Below are 22,419 nucleotides of genomic sequence, written 5' to 3' on the forward strand. Positions count from 1 at the left end.
ATGACACCCTTTCGGACAGAAGCTAGCGCGCCACCGCGCGAGCTTACGCGCACCTGCGCGCGCACACAGAAGCTTGCGCGCGTCCGCGCGAGTTCATGCGCCACCGCGCGCATACACCCGAGAGGAGCACGCCATCGCGCGACTTCATGCGCAACCGCGCGCAAGCCAACACACAGCAGATGGCAGATGCTTGCGCGCCTCCGCGCCACATTTCGCGCCACCGCGCGCACGCCGCGTCCAGAAAAGGTATAAATGCGCGAATCGTCTAGGTCAGAAGGAAATCGGCCGCCGCAGAGAGAAAACACACGATCATCAGCCGTCACAGGAGAAAAAGACGAAGAAACGGAGCGCCTACAGGAGATAGAGATTCAGAGTGCGAAGAACCATCGCAAATACGAAGAACGACGGATCTGGGGACAGAGACGACACTTCGATTTGTTATCTTTTCCTTTGTTTCTTTATTTTATTGCGTAGAAATGTCCAGAATCACAAACATGTCTTGTTTTCTCTTGGATTTCGTGATGAACTAAACTCTCATTCTGGAGAATGACGTAACTCTGTTGAAACGATGATTTGACACCGTTATTTATTGATTGAATTCTGCTTTCGTTTAATTGTGTTCTCTGCGTTTACTGCACTGCAATTTACTGGCCATAAATTGTTTGTTGTTTGATTAATCTTATAACTCGGGAGAGGGACTAGGGTTATAGATCATTAGAGACACATCGTTGAATGTTTATAGCGTTCGGAAGGCGTATAACTTTAGCGAGGCTTAGTAAGAACATTGTATGCGCTTATCTATGAAACGTAGATTCTAATTAGGAATAATTGAATCGAAGTTGATAGATACACTTTATTCGTCACTTGGGAAAGGGGGAATAAAACAATCTAAGTGTTCTTGGCCATTAATCGATTGGAATTCAGGAATATAAATTAAACTGTGAATGATTGTCGTGGAAACTTTGTGAAATCATTTCTCTAGATATTTTCTCTCATTATTATCTCTCAATCCGGTGATTTAATTTATTCATTGCTTTCAATTAATTTGTTTAAACAAACAAATCTGATTATTGATTTTTCTAGATAAAGTCTTGGCTATTTTAATTACAAGAATTGATATACATTTTTATACACACTCCTCGTGGGATCGACACTTGTACCCAAAAGTACATTTTACTATAACTTGACATCGTGCGCTTGCGAGCAGTTAAGAAAACGCGCAACAATACTCCGGCATTTCTTCTCATTTCTAGGAGACATGAAGCCCCCGATGCTTTTATAGAACAAGATTGATTATCTCTTTGGGAATCCAAGCATGACTGATCGGGACAGCGAGTATGACTCTAGCCCGACTATTTAAGGGATGTGTGATGATACCCCCGTAAGAGCCCGGGTCATGGATGACCCGGAATATCAAATGGATTCCCAAATTCGAGTAAGTCTGCAGGTGGATTCTTCTGGAGCCGGGCAGGTGGAAGCCCATGCTCTACTCTCCGGGCAGTCATAGGCTCGGGCTCTTGTATAAATCTCTTGTATAAGGCATTCTACCCGGGCACCTCGATTACAGTGTTGCATTCAAGTGGTTCAGAAGATAAGATCTTGCCTCGAGAAGCGCACCCGACATAATCCTATTGATGTGATACGATGGGAAAATAGGACAGCTTGACAGGAAGTCAACATCAAATGCTATGAGTGGTAGGTGTACACGCAAATCGAGATCATTATTACTTCTCCTACTATAAATACCAGGTTCTCTCTTTACATATAGAGGGGATTCATTTTACACCAATCACACAGCCATCACTTGGCTACATTGGTTTCTTGCTTGAGTATCCTGCTGACTTAAGCAACGGAGTGGCCACGCCGGACACCCCTCCGGCGCCCATTCACGAGTTCATTTCATTGTGTGCAGGTGACAGCCGAAGCCATCTACTTTGCTCATCTTCCTGAAATAAATTATTGATAGCAGATTCTGTGGAGCTCCCGACCCGGCTCGTCCATTTCACCAGGATTGCATCATCTATCAATAAGGAAGATTGAGTTTTTATTAAAAACTCAATCAAATCTTCACGTATCTTAATCTTAAAAGTTTTGTTCTCTCCAAAATATTCAACAAATCAAAAACCGCAATTAAGATATTTAAAATATGGTATTTTTATCATTAAATTCGAGAACCTTCATGCAGTTATAAGGAAGAAGTGAAGCAGACACAAGGTGTGACCACGCCTTGTTCCAATAGTTACAAGGCAGTTCTGAAGCAGACATAAGGCGTGACCACCCCTTGTTACAAGAACTCTTCTGTTTTTGTCATTTTCAAAAAATCCTTCTTGGCATACAACTTCAAATATTATAAAAATCATTTTTCTAGCCTAAGATCATAAACTTTCTCGATCCTATCATATACATATTTTTCGATTATAAGAAAAACTCTTCATCAATTATTTCCTTCATTATCGGGAATCCTTCCTACTTGGCATTAAATTATTTGACTTTATCTCCAAAATTATACTTTTTACACATTTTGGTCAAATTTACAAACAATAAAAAAATGATGATTTAAGCATAAATCTCGAAAAAAAAAATATATCAGATAAACACGAGTACGACAAAATAAAGTTCTAAAAAGGCTATATGATTTGTTCTTATAATCTTAACAGTTCAATATCCGCATTGCTTCCGAATCAGCATTTTCAACATGCGATAGAATTCATGGCGAACAAAGAACAAATTTAAAGTCAGATATGCTTAGCATGCTAAGTTGTCTATAAGATTGGTTTGCGACAGAAAAAAATAGGACCACCCGAGCGTTAGATGAATCAAGCTCAAATTCTGAGAAAGATCGAAAGGTTTCCAAATATATTTTAGTAAATTGTAATGTATTTTAAATATTTAATGTAGACATCAATATTTCATTTATATACCATTTTGTATGATGTATTTTCTCAACTCAAAGTACTTAATAAAAATAATGTTTTTTCTACTATCTAAAAATAATTTTTCTGGTGTGTCTCATTCTGGAAATCATTGAATCGAAACGCATTCAAACCAGCTCGAAACTTGCCCGTCTACTACCAATTCGGGTGGTAAATTGGATTAGTATCAAGGTAATTCTACCTTGGAACCGAAACCGCTTGAGAACTAATTCTGAACCGATTCCAACCGGTTTTGGCACCACTGGTTTCATTTCCAACCGGTTTCGGCACCAGTGGATCTGGAACCAGTCGGAACCAGAATCAATGAACCAATAAGCATGTCTAAATCAAACACAAATTTGGAATGAAATAATATCAAATTTTAAGATCAAAATGAATTTTTTTATCTTATATTTTATTTATACTAGTAAATGAGATACACATAAATATGTGTACCATAATATATGAATATTATTAAATAGGGTGTGTTTGGTTGAGTGGATTAAATAAGGATAGATTAATAGTCCAATATTTATCGTTAAAATTTTAAGTTGTTTTAATAATCATTTTGACCCGGTTTAAGATCCAATTTATTAATCAAATAGTTATCCATAAAATTGGATCTTAAACCGGGTCAAAATGATTATTAAAACAACTTAAAATTTTAACGATAAATATTGGACTATTAATCTATCCTTATTTAATACACTCAACCAAACACACCCATGTATATATTTGTCCTAAAAGTATTTTATATAGGTACGAATATTCTAGTTCTATGAAGATTGTACATATATATTCTAATCAAGGGGAGAAATTGGATAGAACAGAATAATTCATATTCAAATTTTATCTTGACTATTGATTTGAAATCTTCATTAGACCATACTAACGCCACTGTCAACTCTACATGGATCTCATGCTTAACAAATTCCATTTAATTATGCTATTGTCATGTCTAGAATACAAATTTAGGTAGAAAATAAATATGCACAACCTGAAAATTATCAAATGCATACTTTTCATCAACTCTAATTGCTACTTTAACATAAGACCAAGAGAAAATAACAATAATTCTCAAAAAGTGGTCAAAAAAATCCCAAACAATGCACTAAAAAATGTATGCAAATCTTTACATTTCCATTAGAAAGTGAAACTCAGCAACATTAGCCAACACTCCCAAGACATTTCAATCTATATCTGCACAAATAATGCAACATGAAAAATGGGAAATTAGATTTAGCAAGTCAATCAATGCAAATAACTTGGTATCGAGTAAGCAACGTATATTCAACATCAGTGTTCTAAAAAGAAATAGATGGTAGGTGAGCGGACACTCACCACCTAAATATTTCATTATTCTTGTTTATCTCTATATTATGTTGGTAATATATTTTGGACCAAAATATTTCTTTATTTTTGTTTATCTCTATATTTTTTCAATAATTCTTTTATGTCGGATTCAAACTTAAAATTAATGATATTTTATGTTTGTAACAAAAATAATTATTCTACAGAATGGAGGTAGGGGCTTTATTAAATAATAGAGATAGTAAAAGAAGGTAGATATTGTGACAAATGTTTTATATTATAGGTAGTGTTGACCCGTGTCACAGATAAAGATTCGTGAGGTCGTCTCACAAGAGACCTACTCTATTTAAAATTTCAAAAAATTTAAATTAAATACAAAGACACACTCTTATAATATTTTTGGTTACGTAAAAAAATTATTGTGAAATGATTTTATTAATTAATTTTATGAAAAATTTGAAAGAAACATATTTTTTTTATGTTTTTGATAATCAGCCCTAGCTACTACCATAAGTAACTGACAAATTGGGGACTCCACTTATTTCTTTCTGCTTCCCTACTTCTCCCTGTTGGATTGCAGCGGTCCAGAATTCTATTTGATTGGAAGGTGCGTGCGAAATATAGCTTCAATCCAACCATTTAACTGATTTACCTTTGCGGTTAATGAGAATATCTTTATTTTTATTTTTGTGGACAAATTTCTGCGATCGGAAACCTAATTTATTGGCTTTGCTAACCGGCAGATTGGTTATCTTTGTTTTTCTGTGTATGTGTTCATATCTGTTTGTATTTACATGAATTGCAGCTACCAATTTTTTAATTTCTGTCTGAAACGAAATTTGGAGGAGAATGGATCGGGAATGGGACTTTTTTAGATTTTAGTTTAATTTAATTTACGTCAGAATTTTTTATGAAACGGTGTTTTGTGAGGTCAGTGGACCCGGTTGTGTGATATCTGTAATTCATGTTTTTGTATTTTATGTGATGTGATTACGAACACATAAGGTGTGCAATTTTATCTGCCAATGAGAATACAGTATCTAGGATCTGATTTTCGTGGTTTCTAGTTTCCAGCTTTAGGTTAACAGTGGAACTTAAATGTAAACTCGTTGAACTTGATTAATAGTTGATCAGGTGTGTGAAATATTGTATCTGATACTCTTTTGCAAACAGTTTTGTGACTGTTCAATTTTTTTGTGTTCTTTGGGTGGAGATCAATGAATAGTTTTACTGAATTTCAAATTCTAAAGTACTGCATTTAATCTTATCTAATTGGCTGTGTGCTCATCTCCTGAATGCTTCTCAATGTAAAGTATTGTAAACACATTTAATGTGTATCTACGACGTTGCATTTTGTGGATGCCAATTGATTAATATAATTCGTTAATGCGTACTTCTGCTTATTATATCCACCACACCTTGATCTCTTTAGGTTTGTTGACAACATATGTATATTTGGCTTAATCTAGGTGTGACAGTAGTGCTGAGATGCTGGTTGAAGATGACACTCCTACAAAGGAGAGGTGGACCGGAGACTACGATGATTCAGAAGGAAATGAGTCTGACGAAAAAGCAGATTTGGGTAAACAACGAAGCAAAGATAATAATAAGAACAATGGTCACAGGGAGGAGAAAGATTACAAAAGTAGGGATAAAGAAAGACTAAGGATGGTTGAGAGCTCGAAGGAAAGAGAGAAAGAGAATAAAGATTCAGCATCCAGTAAGAGTAGAAGGAAGGACAGAGACGAGCGAGTAAAAGATGAGGTTCGGGATAGAGTCATGGATAAAGACGTTGATCGTGAAAAGCGCAAGGAAAGAGAGAGAGATAAAGAACGAAGGGATCGAGGAAAGGAAAAGGAGCAAGAGCGGAGGAGGGATAAAGATTTGGAGAAGGATGGTGATAGAGGACGTGATACAGACAGAGGCCGTGAGAAGATTAGAGACAAGGATAAAGACAGGGAAAAGGAAAGGGATAGAGCAAAAGATAAAGAGCGGGAAAAGCAAAAAGACAGGGAGAGGGAAAAGGATAATGGCAGAGAAAGGTTTAAAGAGGCAGATGAGAGAGACAAAGGGAAGGAGAAAATTAGAGAGAAAGAAAAGCAGACAGCTCAAGAGAAGGATAGGGCGAGAGACAGAGGTAGGAGTGATCGTAGACAGAAGGATGGGGGTCGTGAAAGGAGCCAAGGTGTGGAGGAGGATGTTGTTAATCATGTTCAAGATCATCAATCTACTAAGGAGGGTAATATCCCTGATGATGATAATGATCCCAAAATTCTCCAGCGCCAACAAAATTCTGATGCTGAGCTTGTTGCTGCAGTACCTCTTGAATCTTCAAACTTGGAAGAACGCATTTTAAAGTAAGTCACATTTTACTGCTTATTGCTAAGATTCATTACTATGTTCCTTTTCCCCGCCTATTTAATATGCAAATGTCATTTGCACTTCCCTTGTGTGCTTTTTTTTTATTACAAAACAAGAATTACATATTTTAGGAATACTTTTGTCTGTTAATTCAAATTTCAATATTACAAAAAATGCCTGATTTTATCCATGATGATCAGATACATAATAATCTTTATGAAGTTAAGTGGTGCTTTATGGTTGCATTGAATTTATGATTAAAGAATGCACTATAGGAAGACATTTACGGGAGAAATTAAAGATGTCAGGTTATTGAGTGATATCTAATTGGACTGTTAGATGTGATTAGTTTCACCTTTAGAAGAGGCATAATTAGCTTCCATTCTTAGTTGTTAATGTGCAAGGATCACATGGATTTTGCAGGGTTCACCATGAATTCATTATAACTTCTTGTTTTCTTTTAAATTTGAGGCATCAGTCAACAATCAATAAACCTAACATGGTTGTTTGTTTGATAGAATGCGGGAAGAAAGATTGAAGAAGCCATCAGAAGGTGCTTCTGAGGTTTTATCATGGGTGAAGAGGAGCCGAAAAATCGAACAAAAAACGACTTCTGAAAAGGAAAGAGCATTGCAGCGTTCTAAAGTATTTGAAGAGCAGGTAGTCTGAAACTTTTATAGAGTTTCGTATTTTATAATTGAGTAATAACAAATGGCATGCACACATATTAGATTTTACTATGAAATATAATTTACGTACATTAAATTATTATATAAAGTGTAATTATGTTGTAATAATATTTTCGCATCTAATGCTATGCTAGAGTTTTATTTTATTATGTTCTGTTTTCTCATGACAATAATAGTATTATGAGAACGGGTATTTGGGAAGAAAAATTCGGTGTGTTTTAGAGATTAAAGTACATTCCTTTGAATGGAAAGCTTTGATCATATATTTCTTCGTTTGTAACAGGACAATATGAATGATGAAGGAAGCGATGATGAGAAAATAACACAGCACACCTCTGGTATGTCTTATAATTTATGCATACTCTTTTCTTGTTGAATTTGAGTTATAACACATTCATTTTTGTGCCTGGAGACAAATGTGAGAAGTTCATTGTTTAATCTGAAATTTCATGAGTGATTTGAAATTGTCACTTGGAAAAAGAGATGTGTATTTTGATTCTTAAATTGTAAAATTTGGATACTGAACTCCGTGATTAATTCCGTGGCTGTTTAATTATGAGCTTTGCTAGGACATTTGTCTTCATTTTTTTGGCAGAAGATTTAGGTGGGGTCAAAATTCTTCATGGTCTCGATAAAGTTCTTGAAGGTGGGGCAGTTGTCTTGACACTCAAAGATCAGAACATACTTGCAGATAGTGACGTCAATCAAGGTGAATCATTGGTTCCTCCTTTCTTGTCTATCCTTGTGCTTAATTTTTCCTTTTTTACCATTTGGGTATTTTTCGGCTCAGATATCTTAAGGTGACGTTACGTTGTATATACCAGAGGTTGATATGCTTGAAAATGTGGAGATTGGTGAACAGAAACGAAGGGATGAAGCTTATAGGGCCGCGAAGAAGAAAACGGGTGTTTATGATGACAAGTAGGATTAATCAAATGTTAATCTTAATTACTTTATATGAGGTCTAGATGCCTAACTTTCTCTTTCTCGTCATTAAATTAGGTTTAACGACGAACCTGGTGCCCCGAAGAAAATGCTTTCGCAATATGATGATCCTGTCACAGAAGAGGTTAATTTAATTCTTTTTTCTTACTTACAGTTGTAATTGTGCACAGTTTTACTTTCTTTATCTGGTGACAGGGGGTAACTCTTGATTCAAGTGGACGTTTCACTGGTGAAGCCGAACGAAAATTGGAAGAGGTAAGTTGTTATGTTGATGTTGCACTATTAGATTAAAATTTCTACATTTAAACCAAATATATGTTGGCTGAGGCTATAATTTAATGACAGCTCCGAAAAAGAATTCAGGGGGTTCCTACTAGCAATCTAAGCGAAAATCTCAATTCAATTGGGAAAATATCGACAGATTATTACACTGAGGAAGAAATGATGAAGTTTAAAAAGCCAAAGAAAAAGAAGTCCCTGAGGAAGAAGGATAAGCTGGACATAAATGCCCTTGAAGCAGAGGCGATATCCTCTGGGTTAGGTGCTGGAGATCTTGGTTCAAGAAGTGATGGGAGAAGACAAAATCTTAGGGAGGAACAAGAGAGGATGGAGACAGAAAAGAGAAGTAATGCTTACCAATCAGCATATGCTAAAGCAGATGAGGCTTCTAAAGCGCTTCGACGAGAGCAAATCAATTCCATACAAACAGAAGAAGATGATACTTTTGTGTACGGTGATGATGATGATGAGCTTCGAAAATCGTTGGAGAGGGCAAGAAAAACAGCCTTGAAAAAACAAGATGAAAAAGAAAAATCTGCTCCACACATTGTAAACTTTCTTGCTACTTCCACTAATGATTCCCCAGCAGACAATTCAAATTATGGGTCTGGAGACCAACAAGAGAATAAGGTTGTCTTCACAGAAGTGGAAGAATTTGTCTGGGGTCTGCAGATTGATGAAGGTATTCAATTGTGATTCATCACCCCTCTTCTTCCGTTGTTTGTTTTTCTTTCCCTACACTAGAAATGCAGTTCAATATTTCTGGGAAGTGAGAAGAGAGGGGATCATACTGGGGTGAGCAGTGATTAAATGGTAGGATATGTGCATTGTTCCACTAGACCTTGTTGGTTTCAAAATGTTTCAGCTAAAAGAACAGACTATGAGCTCTTCTCCTGGCAACTTTTTTTTTCTTTTCTAAATTCTCTTTTCTTGTATACTTGAGACAGTGCTTGTTGGTTTGGGGCCAGTATACTGCTTTGAAATTATTTGTGGTTATCAACACTGTCATCATAAGATTAAATGTTATGTGTAATCTCAGTTTATTCTTGTGTATTTTTTCCCTTTGTTTGTCTATGGAATTTGTTTATGCTTGCGTTTGCCGCAACTCTCTTTTTGGTAAATCGAGTTCCATGTTGTTAAGTGGTATCTTTTTTATGGTTGTAATATTAATTTTTCTTCTCCTTTCAAACAATCAGCCATGGATTCTAGAGTTTATTCTTCTTTTTAGTTTGACTGATTTCTCAAGCATGGTTTATTGTTAAGTGTATTTCTGATACTGTTTACTCTTCAGATGCTCAAAAGTCTGACCAGGAAGATGTTTTCATGGAGGAAGATGCAGCTCCAGATACCTCTGATCAGGAAATGAAAGATGAAGATCTTGGCTGGGCAGAGGTAAAAGAAACTGCAAAAGATGAAAGGCCTGCTAAGGAGGAAGAAGAGGTTGTTCCAGATGAAACAATTCACGAATCTGCTGTTGGGAAGGGTCTAGCTGGGGCTCTCAAACTTTTAAAAGATCGAGGAACACTCAAAGAAACTATTGAATGGGGTGGTCGAAACATGGACAAGAAGAAAAGCAAACTCGTTGGCATCTATGATAATGATGGAGCTAAGGAAATACTCATTGAGAGGACCGATGAGTATGGACGAATTGTGAGTGATCTTTTATAGACAAGTCTTTTAACTTTCAGTACATTCAATATTTATTATCTGTTGCTGCCTGCTGGTTATTTTTTGGAGTTTTTGTATATAATCTCTTATCATTTACCTACAAGGATTCGTTTAGTTGATGCAGAAAACTATTTGTCAGTAGATTTCTATTATTTAGCTCATTATACAGATGGTTTGGTTATTGCACATGATTGATCATTTGAGTCGCCACTCCCAAGTTTGAGGAAGAAATTATGCTTTATTGTCTTTGTAACCATTTATTCTGCTAATATTTGTTAGTTTATTAGGTGTTTGATAGATGGGTCCTGACATACGTATTAGAACTGTAGGAGTAAGATATCAAAAACTAAATTTGAACTCTGTTGAACATGTCTTCACAGAACCGATATTCAAGAATCAAGATTGGCAACTAGGATATAAGTTGAACCATTCAAGAGTAGTAAAATTGTTAAAAATGCTTCAATCTGTCATCTGTTTTTGCTATTGACTTAAAACTAATGTTAAAAATTTTGTTTTGTCGAGTTACTGAATTGCAACCATTCATTAGCTCTTTTGGAACATATTAAGAGAAGATGATTACGATAGAACCACCTAGCAGCTAGCAAAACTTTGATCAGATGGATAAGATCAAGATTTGAGTTCATACTTGATGTATAACAAAACAAGGTTTTGCTGAACACTCCATGAAGGAATTTTAATCTTGTTGTATTTGCTGAACACTCCATGAAGGAATTTTAATCTTGTTGTATTTGTTGTTTCTAATATTTTAATTTAGAGTTTTTGATATAACAGCATCGGTTGATTTGGATATTATTGGTTTGCTTTGAAAGAATAATGTCATGAAATGTTGTTGGTGATGTGGCTATGGTTTTCCACTGTTCATTTTCTTGTCAAAATTTTTACTTAATGAGTTCTTATTGTGGAATCTCCTCAAATGAATACCCATTGCTATTTCATTTATGAATTATGTAAATGTTTATGATTTCTTACCCCGAAGTTTATCCATAGTATTGGAGCACTTAAGTGGTATTAAATTAAAGAGCATGAGAATGTCAACTTCAAGCTCTAATGGATGCCTTATCATCTGCTGCAGTTGACACCAAAAGAATCTTTTCGGCTTCTTTCACATAAGTTCCATGGGAAGGGTCCTGGAAAAATGAAACAAGAAAAGCGTATGCGGCAATACCAGGAGGAATTAAAAGTAAAACAAATGAAAAATGCAGACACTCCATCTCTTTCAGTGGAGAGAATGAGGGATGCTCAAGCTAAACTACAAACACCGTATCTTGTATTGAGTGGGAACGTCAAACCGGGGTATGATTCACCTTTTTCTTCATTCACAATAAAATCCTGTGTAAGATTATTTTTTGCCTGAACTTTGTGATGTCATGAGTTATTCAAGCACAAGATTCTAAATCTCTATGCGCTAGTCGGGCTAGGCAGAATTCACAATATCAACATAATAAATCGCATGCTTTAACTCCAACAAAAAAACATCAAATTTAAAATAAGTCCAAAATTACACAATTAATGGAATATCACAAATGTACTCAACTTTTGTTCCATAATTACTTTTCATTTTTTAAAATTGGGCTTTTAATTTAAAAGACAAAAAAAACCTAAAAGCCCTAATCGGTCGCGGCACCTATGATGCATATGCCTATTAGTCCGCGCCTAGGGCCGCCAAACGCCTCCTAGGCGGCAAGGATGCCTAGGATAGCCGACTAGCACTTTTTCCGTGCCGGCCAATTTTAGAACACTGTTCAAGAATCAGAATACCAACCAAGTCCCTGTTTCCAGTTCTGGAAACATAACACAAATAATAGTTGCATGTGCAATATAGTGTTCTCAATTCTTTTGGTGGAATTGCCTTCTTACAAGCACCCAATGAGGAAAAATCGCATTTGTGTATTCTGGCATTTGTGGGGCATTTTATAAAATCTGGTGCTATTTCATGGAAAAATTCTAAATTTATTGGTCGTGGGATCTGCAAAATGTGTGCTGATTTTTGCTTGTGTATAGTTCTGCTCATTTTATATGCAAAAAATGTTGTTTAAGCCGCTGCTTTTGCTGTTATGTTGTTCTTTCCTCTGTTTAGAGCCATGCTATTACTGTTTTTCTTACTATTTCAATCATCTCCTTTTCAGTCAAACAATTGATACTGGAAGTGGCTTTGCAACAGTTGAGAAAGACCTTGCTGGAGGCTTAACCCCCATGCTTGGTAATAGGAAGGTCAGTGTTGCTAAAGATTATTTGTTTTTTTTTTCAGTCTTTAGTTTCCTTTTTCTTTGCGGGGGTGTTCGTGTGGACACATATGTTGGAGGACTCCTCCGGCCTTCTCTCTCTTTCGATTTGCTTCCTCACACACTAAAAAAAAAAATTACATTGTACATCCCTTGTGACCTTGTCTCTGTTTCCGTAGTATCGTATAACTATTTTCATTCCAGGTCGAGCACTTTTTAAATATCAAACGCAAGTCCGAGCCAGGAGATGCAGCTGCCCAAAAGAAGCCTAAAACTTGAGCGACACGAGGTAGCCAGCATCATGTCCCCGCCTTTGAATTGTACTATTTCGCGTGCTAGACATCAACTTTGGAGTCACCTATTCTCTCTCCATATGGCATTTATAGATTTTGTGACCGTAGATTTGATCGATATATGTACTTTATTTCTATACGTTCCATTTTATTTTGTAATCAATCTATCCAAATGTAGAGGGCTACTTGAGCTGGCTCGTAGTGTTTGTTTCTTTTTAAATAATGAAAAATTTGTATTCGAACAGTAAAACTATTTGGTTTTTTAACGGTAATACAATTTTTCATAATTTTACACTAATAATGATATTTTTTTATTAAAATTTATTATTTAAAACTACATTCCTACACTGGATAACATGTACAGGGCCTTCTTTGTATGAATTGTCATCAAGCATATTTATGGCATTTTATAAAGTATTTATTTTTTACATATAATATTTTTGTATACACATTCAAATGAACAAATGCAAGCAGCCAAATGGTTGTTCAAATTACACGAGCACAATCACTAGCATCACATATCAAGACTACCTTGCCTTCATTAATCTGGCTTGCTAGCTTCGGCTGAAGGGTGGTATACTTTTTCTCGACAAATGACGCCGCTTCTAAAGCATGGTTAGCGTCTACAAATGCAACGCAGCAGCCTCGAAATCCTGCTCCACTAAATCGAGCTCCATACACTCCCGGGGCCTTCACCAGAATCTCGTATAACTGAATAAGTGGTTCGCTACCTATAAGAATTTCAATGAAAAGTGAACCATTCTACAGCTTTGCTGGACTGGAAAACGATAATATACAAGTCAATCATACCACATTCGTAGTTCTGTATAGAACTCAAACCAGATGCTGAGATTAGTTTTCCAAATTCCTCAAGATTCCCAGAAGCCCAAGAGTCGAGCCCTTGAATTATTACATCCAATCAAAATATAAAATAATCCCATCAAATTTTGAGACTAGCAGCTGGTGGAGAGGAGGGAAAATTGTTTACAAGGGAGAATGGTACCATCCAAAACTCGCTTATTCTCTGAGAAATAGTGTTCTGCTCTTTTAGCAAGAATGGGATCCAATTTGCACTGGAAGCAAGTTGTGAAGATTAGCTTTAAACACACTAACATGTCTCTAGAAGTATAAAAGCCATGACAGTAAATGAGTGAATCGAATAAATGTTTCTATAAGAATGCATTAAAATAAGTACCTTGTGTTGTTCATAAACTTCGGACTCAACTGAACAAAAAGCATCAGATTACACATATCATGGAATCTGTTGTACAGAGTATTTGAAACGACAAAGTTAAGTCTGTGTACCGTTTGATAGGCGAGGCTCTAGTCCTTCATTTCCTGAAGCCCTGTAGTTATAACAAATGCATCAGTAAGGAAATTAACGCGAATTGCATTGTTACCTCATCAGTCATTATGTGCAGAAAATTGAATTGTTAGTGGTATCTTTTTTATGGCTGTAAATTAATTTTTCTTCTCCTTTCAAACAATCAGCCATGGATTCTAGAGTTTATTCTTTTTAGTTTGACTGATTTCTCAACCATGATTTATTGTTAAGTGTATTTCTGATACTGTTTACTCTTCAGATGCTCAAAAGTCTGATCAGGAAGATGTTTTCATGGAGGAAGATGCAGCACCAGATACCTCTTATCAGGAAATGAAAGATGAAGATCTTGGCTGGGCAGAGGTAAAAGAAACTGCAAAAGATGAAAGTGTTGGAAATTTATAGTTTTTGGAACAATTCCGGCTATAAAAATTATTATTTTTTATTTGATCAAATCGAAATACAGCGGAAGCGATTACATAATTTCATAAATTATAATCGAACATGTAATATAAATTAATGATGAATTCAAAAAAAATTATTTTCTAGAAAAACTAACCTCTTGTAGTTTTCTTTCTTTTTGTGAATCCGAGATCTTTAGAAACCACAGCCTTCTAGTACAATCCTTTCTATCGATACGTTAGTGTGTGGGCACTCAGAAATATACAAACTTAGAAATCAAAATTTTTTTATTCTCTTAGAGAATATATTATGCTCGAATATATTTTCATCAAATGAAAATATTGTCTCAAGATGGCTTTTCTTCAATTTTTCTTATCACTTGAATTGCTTGTACTGTTCTATATAAATAATTGAGATTCAACAGTAGCAAATTAATTGTTATAGAAAACCATTTTTCTACGTAAGTTTCAATCATTTATAAGGCCAATTGATTGCCTTGATTTTTAAAACAATGAAAACAATTTTCCCACGTTTAATTCAATTTTTTTTAAAATAATAATAATATACAAGTTGATCAATTTTGACTACTTTTTTTTTAAAAATAAAATCAATTGCCTCTCGTATTTGAAAAACGTGTATGTCCATTTATGATTTATCACAATAACTAAATTTATAATTATCTCATAATTATATTTTAAATATAATTAACAACTCATATTTAATTATATTTATATCTAAGCCTTTGATGATATGGAAACAAATTTCCATTATCTCGTGTAATTTTTAAATTGCATTTCTTATCATTAATTTGAAAAGCGTACTGGAGACCATGAACTCATAATTAGAAGATCCAATAAATTAGATAGATAATTAAACTCTTTAAATAATTTACCCGACTTATTAATTCCATAATTACTCCATTAAAAATATGAAATTGCACTCTTCTTCATTATGAAATATTTACTTTACAAAACGAGTAGTCCATTGATATAATCATTAAATATGAATTAATCTTCCATAGACAATTCATAATTGTAAGGCCTGAGATTACTGATATTGTAATCAGAAAGTAATTATTGATGATTAATGTGATTATATATAGAAGCTTGAAGAAGATATGGATGATATGGAATAAGAAGTGAAATCATGTGCATGAGTGGGAGGCCAGAGATTCGGGTGCATATGTGTGGTTGTAGTGCGCGCATATGCGCAAGCTATGCGAGAAGCCATTGTGCCGGACAGAACATTGTGCGCACGCGCACATGCGCGAGGTGACCCGTAGCCAAGATGCGAAGGCATAGATTTAGGCGCACATGCGCGACGATGGGGCGCGCATATGCGCGAGAAGATGGGAAGCCAAAGTTCAGAACAGAACTTTTGGCGAATATGCGCCAAGTGGTGTCGCGCATATGCGCCAGCAGTTGTGAAGCCAAGCGCCGAGACCAGTAGGTCTCGCACATATGCATCGAGGGAGATCGCGCATATGCGCGAGACGTGTTTTGTGAAGAATGAGCCACTTGCCCCGTGCATGCATGATATATATATATATATATATATATATATATATAGTTCCAAATGAGAGAAGGAAAAGACCGAGAGCTTCAGGGGAATTGCCAAGTTTCTTTTGAGTTTGAAATTGTGATTTCGAGCAATCCATCTATCAGAATTTGAATCCAAGCACAGTTCTGTGCTCCTCTCGACACGAGCTACTACATGACGTAAGTTTTATTGATTTCTGATATCGTTTGAAATTATGATATGGAAGGAATTGGATATGATTCATATATGATGTTCTTGACATAGTACACATTGTATAATAGAAACCAGATTGAAGAATAGATACTGTACGGAATTTTTATGATTTTCGGAAGGAATTGATTGAGATTTGATATAAGATTTGTATCGTTACTGATTATGAATTGAGAAGTGCTTATTATTATGTGTTCTGAATATACTGATCAGTATATAATTGAAGTCAGATCGAAGAACAGATTGTTTATACAAGTGTTATGAATTATCAGATTTGAATTGATTGAAATTATACATATTGGAGATCAGATTGAGTTTGATTATGAGTTGAGACTGATATCTATTGATATTTATATTGTCGAGTATATTGAGATTGTGCGGTTATGCAGTTGAAACAGAATTAGACTGAGTTCTGATTTTATCTGGTATTGATTGGGATATATGTTGATATTGTATATTCGATTGTCATTTCCAGAATGATATTGACAGGCTTTGGATTCAAGACTGTGACAGAGTCAGATTGACAAAAAAAAGGTATAAATCAATGTTACACGGGAGAGCGACTTGAGTTAGATTTAACTCCAGTTTCCCTAAACCACATACTTTACGTATTGCATTGAGGTTTATGATTTCTAAGATTATATGCTTTGTCTATTGATTTATAGCAGAGCATATATCGAGTTATGGGCTGATGTGCCTAGTCTTTAACTGATTGTTTTCATACCTTTGCATTACCTTATTGAGTATGCTTATTCTATGGATGTATAGAAAAGCAGTGAATAGCGGATAGCTATTGAGTGAGAGTCACTGACAGAAGGGCTAGATTATGACATAATGGTCAATGTTCCATTGCACATTGTCAGAATAGGATTGGCTGATACGCCAAGTCTTTGGCGGATGTGCCAAGACACTGGACGTTTGGTATATCGATGTACTTAAGAGACAAAGCGGTCCTTAGTACTGATTACTCGATATTGAGCATACCAAGTCCAGGAATAGGAACGTACCGCCACCGCGAACGGGAGAGTAGGTGGGAGACTTGTTACGTTCTTATTCAGACCGGGATCCCTAGATGAGAGATGAGTAGAGTATGAGAGATCGAGTTAAGAGTGTGATTTACAGATTTGTATTGATTCATATTTCGTAGATTACGATTCATGTTTTTATTACAGTTTTATATCGATTCATGTTTTTAGATTATGATACATGTCTCGATATCTGTTTTATGCTTTTATATGATCGCATGTATACTTGATTTATACTGAAATTTATTCTCACCGGAGTTATCCGACTGTTGTCGTGTATGTATGTGTGCATGACAACAGGTGGGACAGGAGGTCAAGAAGAAGATGAGAGATCGAGATTAGCGTGGTGATTCCGGACTTGGATATAGATAGGTTTCAACACTGGATATGTAATAGTTGAACCTTAGTTTGATTTGAATATATGTTGTATGAGATTGTACTTTTATACTGATTTATATATTAGATGAATTCCATTACGTTCCGCATTTAAAGAAAAAAATTTTATGACCCAAATTACTTGATTTGTATATTGATCCTAATGATGATTAAGAAGATTATTAGCGTTCGGGTCCCCACAACAGGTGGTATCAGAGCGATAGATCCTTTAGATTGAGATAGAAGATAGAATAAGCGGGGTAGATTGAGTTTCTTTCATGCTTTTGCGATGCTAGCATGTGAATTTATACGTTGTTGAATTACATTGTATATGCTAGTATTACAGTATGTTTTACTGTTTTCAAAAATACATGTTTACCCGAATATCTGAGTTGATGTGGTAATACATGATTACCTGAATATCTGAGTTGATTTGGTAATGTGTATTATTTGAGAATGAATCAGAACTGATTCTTGATCAGGGGTAAGCTGATCAGAAAGGGACTGAGACTGATTTGTCTCATGTGATTGCTAACTCTTTTGATACAGATTGACCTGCTCGAGGAATCCCAGAACAGGGTAGTATCTCGACTGATCAGATGGATATGTCAGAAACTCCGATGGAAATGCAGTTGAAAAGGTTTCAATCATGTACACCGCCGATTCTGAAGGGTACTGGGGCGACTGATGATTGTGAGAATTGGCTAGATGATATAGAAATTCTATTTGATTCACTTGAATACCCAGATGAACGAAGAGTTAAACTGATTGGACACCAATTAAAGGAGGTCGCAAAGAGTTGGTGGATCGCAACCAAAGAAGCCTTAGAACATGATGGTACATTGATTACGTGGGAGATCTTCAAAGTCGAATTCTATCGAAGGTTTTTCCCAGTTTCGTACCGAGAGGATAAGAGGATAGATTTTGAAACCTTGAGACAGGATCAGCTAAACATTGAAGAATATGTTGCCCAATTTTCTACTTTGCTACGTTTTGCTCCTCACGTAGTTGGAAATGATGAAGCTGTGACTGATCAATTTGTTAAGGGATTGAATCCTGAGATATTGACATTGGTAAACATAGGCTGACCCTATAATTTTAATGATGCTCTGAGTAGAGCTAAGAGAGCTGAAGCCAGTCTGATGAGACAGAAAGGAGCTTTGTTTGGGCATCCAGCATCAAGACCACCGCAACCCTCTTTCAGATTTGAGACAGGTAGTAGCAGCAGTGGGAAGAAATATTCTCTGAAAGTTAGAAAGAAGCAGTTTAAGAAGTTAAGGAGCGGTTCATCTAGCTCTAGTAGTTATAGCCAGAGCTTTACTGGAGAGTACTGCAGAACTTGCGGAGGGAGACATCCCACCGAGCAATGCCAAGGAGTGTTTGGTAGATGCCGTATTTGTCGACGACCAGGACATTTTGCGAGAATATGTCCACAAAGAGGTTCCCGAAGATTTCAGGGAGCAGAAGCATCTGGTAGTAGTGACAGAGGAATAGATCCATGATGCACTTGACGATATAGTGACAGGTACTCGTTCTTTTATGATTATTCTGTGTATGTATTGAGAGATCTTCGTACCTCTTACACATTATTTCTGAATGAGTTGCATTGATTTATACACTATCTGTTGAGTACTTATCTGCTGTAATATTTATCTCTTCATCTTTTGGGGAAATGGTTGATATCAGTGAACTCTGTGAAACATTATATACTGCGGTAAAATGTGAATGAGATTGAGTTAGCTTGTGTTGTACTTTGACTGGATGATTTTGACTGCATGATTGAAATTGATATGCTGAATAAGTACAGAGTACCGTAGACTGATTCCAGAAGATGGTAAGATTCGGACCTGAAATGGCCGAAGAATGAATATGATACGGTAAGGATTCTAGATTTAGAATTCCTTTGATATCCGTATTATCTATTATTCGATTGTTATAGAAAGGGGCAGATGGACTCCTTGTGTATTCAGTTGATTTACTGAAATCGAGCTTATCATTGGTTGATTTGCCAGTGATGTAAGAGTTACTGATGTTTTCCCAAATGAGATTCCGGGTTTGCTTTCCAGTCAGAGAAATAGATTCTAGCATTGAATTAATGCCAGGTACAGTCTATCTCTTTAAAATACTGTACAGAATGATACTGATTGACTTGAAAGAATTAAAAGAGCAGTTAGAAGATTACTGGCCGAGAGTTACATCTGATTGAATGTTCTCTTCAGGATCCTTCAGCTATGTTTCTGGGTTGACGAACCATGTGTATTCAGAAATGTTTTGATGATTTTATGCTTGTCTTATCTATGATATCTGATATATTCGAAGCATATGACTGATCAGATCAAACATTTGAAACTATATTGTATATTCTGAGAACTGAGGCATGTTATATCCGAAGATGATATATCGATTGATCTTAGCACAATTGAAGACGTGATCAGTGACTGAGAACAACATCAGTGTCAGAAATTATAGTTGCATGAGTTGCAGGCTATTATATATATGATTGTTGTTTTGAATCTGATTGAGAAGTGTTATTTTTCTGAATCAGTATTTGAGATTATATACTGTTTGAATCGAACTAGAGCTGGTTTTGAGGATTAAAGCAGCTCAGAAAGTTGATCAGAATGTTCAGAACTTGATATCGATAGTCAGAATAGAGTATCGATCAGAATATCAAGTATGGGATACTGCATTGTATGTAAGTAACCGATTTGTTTTGCCAGATGTTTCGGATTTGAAACGACAGTTATTGTCAGAAATGCACAATAATCGATTCAGTATTCATCCTGATGGTAGAAAGATATATAGTAATTTGAAAGGACAATTTTGATAGAAACAGATGAGATCAGATATAGCAGAGTTTGTACTGAAATGTCTGAATTGCCGACAGATGAAGACAGAAAAGAATGAAACCAGGAGATTGGTTATATAGCTTATCGATTCTTGAATGGAAATTGGATTACATTTCCAGGGATATCGTGATGAAGCTACTGCAATACTCCCGAGACTGGGTATCGATTTGAGTTGAGAGTGACAGACTGACCAAGTCTGTGGGTTGTATTTCGTACATGAATACGTACAGATATGATTATATTACTGAGATATCGGTCAAAAAGGTGATCAAAGTACACAGAGTGTCGAAAATTTATTATATCAGACCATAATTTTGGTTAACTTTGCACGTTTGGCAAAGTGTGCAGCAGGTTCTTCCATATGTCGCCCACAGACTGAGGAATAGTCAGAGCAGACTATCCAGATACTGGAAGATATAGTTTAAGCTGTAGTGCCTGACTTAGCACCAATGGGCAAGAATTTTTGCCACTTTGAGAATTTCGTACAACGATAGCTATCAGATGAATAGTGAAATAAATTCTATGGAGGCATTGTACGGTAAAAAATGTAAGTCCTTCTTTATTAAAATGATATCTCTAAGGTTCCTGAGATTGGACCTGACATGATCAGAGATATGACAGAAAAATGAAGCTGATTCAAAAGAAAATGAAGACAGCTCAGAATCGACAGATTAAAGATGCTAGTGTCAGAAGACGACCGATGGTATTCGAGACAAGAGACCTGAACATTGAACTGATTGGGATAAAACTGATTTGGTAGCCGATGATGGTATTGACTTGATATGAGTTGTTGATTAGTATATACGGATCTCGTATAGTCAATATGTTGAGATCGATTCTATCAGAGTTACTTCGAGTTGTATTATGATATTATACTTCTTGAATTATTATTCTCGATTTTGAATCAGAATCGGTAGGGAGAAAGATAATTCAAAACGAAGACTAGTCCGCTGTTGGAAGTATAGTGAAGCCATCAGGGCATCGAAGAAACTGCCTGGGAGACTGAGTCAGATATGAGACAGAGATTCCAAGAGTTATTTTATAGATGTGAGTTTTCTTTTAACCTCTGTATATCTCCTTCTCGTATCTGATTTGATATCTTATTTGATTGCCTGAGATTTCGAGGACGAAATCGTGTCTTAGAGGGGGAGAAATGTAAGGCCTGAGATTACTGATATTGTAATCAGAAAGTAATTATTGATGATTAATGTGATTATATATAGAAGCTTGAAGAAGATATGAGTGATATGGAATAAGAAGTGAAATCATGTGCATGAGTGGGAGGCCAGAGATTCTGGCGCATATACGCGGTTGTAGTGCGCGCATATGCAGGAGCTGTGCGAGAAGCCATTGTGCCGGACAGAACATTGTGCTGTTCTCCTCTCTACACGAGCTACTACAGGACGTAAGTTTTATTGATTTCTGATATCGTTTGAAATTATGATATGGAAGGAATTGGATATGATTCACATATGATGTTCTTGACATAGTACACATCGTATAATTGAAACCGGATTGAATAATAGATACTGTACGGAATTATTATGATTTTCGGAAGGAATTGATTGAGATTTGATATCAGATTTGTATCGTTACTGATTACGAATTGAGAATTGCTTATTATTATGTGTTCTGAATATACTGATCAGTATATAATTGAAGTCAGATCGAATAACAGATTGTTTATACAAGTGTTATGAATTATCAGATTTGAATTGATTGAAATGATGCAGATTGGAGATCAGATTGAGTTTGATTATGAGTTGAGACTGATATCTATTGATATTTATATTGCTGAGTATATTGAGATTGTGCGGTTATGCAGTTGAAACAGAATTAGACTGAGTTCTGATTTTATCTGATATTGATTGGGATATATGTTGATATTGTATATTCAATTGTCATTGCCAGATTGATATTGACAGGCTTTGGATTCAAGATTGTGACAGAATCAGATTGACAAAAAAAAGGTATAAATCAATGTCACACGGGAGATC

The 22,419-nt window shown here is 35.8% G+C and overlaps 2 protein-coding genes across 4 annotated transcripts; both read left to right on the plus strand.

Moving 5' to 3' along the window:
* Window positions 1-4,695: 4,695 nt before the first annotated feature.
* LOC140818806 (SART-1 family protein DOT2-like) lies at window positions 4,696-12,902 on the plus strand. Of its 3 annotated transcripts, none has more exons than XM_073178857.1 (13): window positions 4,696-4,830; window positions 5,693-6,580; window positions 7,103-7,244; window positions 7,557-7,611; window positions 7,869-7,982; window positions 8,098-8,194; window positions 8,276-8,342; window positions 8,414-8,473; window positions 8,564-9,179; window positions 9,789-10,147; window positions 11,259-11,479; window positions 12,313-12,397; window positions 12,613-12,902. In XM_073178857.1, the coding sequence occupies exons 2-13, from the start codon at window positions 5,712-5,714 to the stop codon at window positions 12,685-12,687; spliced, it is 2,760 nt and encodes a 919-aa protein (XP_073034958.1). In that variant the 5' UTR covers window positions 4,696-4,830; window positions 5,693-5,711; the 3' UTR covers window positions 12,688-12,902. The 3 variants fall into 3 exon arrangements, with proteins under 3 accessions (XP_073034958.1, XP_073034960.1, XP_073034959.1); XM_073178859.1 differs by having other exon boundaries at window positions 7,872-7,982; XM_073178858.1 differs by having other exon boundaries at window positions 4,740-4,830; window positions 5,656-6,580.
* Window positions 12,903-18,193: 5,291 nt separating this feature from the next.
* Window positions 18,194-18,661, plus strand: LOC140817818 (uncharacterized). Its single transcript, XM_073177606.1, has one exon. The coding sequence runs from the start codon at window positions 18,194-18,196 to the stop codon at window positions 18,659-18,661; it is 468 nt and encodes a 155-aa protein (XP_073033707.1).
* Window positions 18,662-22,419: the final 3,758 nt, after the last annotated feature.

Source organism: Primulina eburnea, chromosome 17 (assembly GCF_022965805.1).
Source record: "Primulina eburnea isolate SZY01 chromosome 17, ASM2296580v1, whole genome shotgun sequence".
Taxonomy (NCBI): Eukaryota; Viridiplantae; Streptophyta; class Magnoliopsida; order Lamiales; family Gesneriaceae; genus Primulina; species Primulina eburnea.

Bases quoted from the DNA above. Each gene is read 5' to 3' on its own strand.
- LOC140818806 (XM_073178857.1), top strand. From the start codon at position 5,712: ATGCTGGTTGAAGATGACACTCCTACAAAGGAGAGGTGGACCGGAGAC. The intron at 7,245-7,556 runs GTAGTCTGAAAC...CGTTTGTAACAG, and splicing joins CTAAAGTATTTGAAGAGCAG to GACAATATGAATGATGAAGG. The intron at 9,180-9,788 runs GTATTCAATTGT...TTTACTCTTCAG, and splicing joins GGGTCTGCAGATTGATGAAG to ATGCTCAAAAGTCTGACCAG.
- LOC140817818 (XM_073177606.1), top strand. From the start codon at position 18,194: ATGGAAATGCAGTTGAAAAGGTTTCAATCATGTACACCGCCGATTCTG.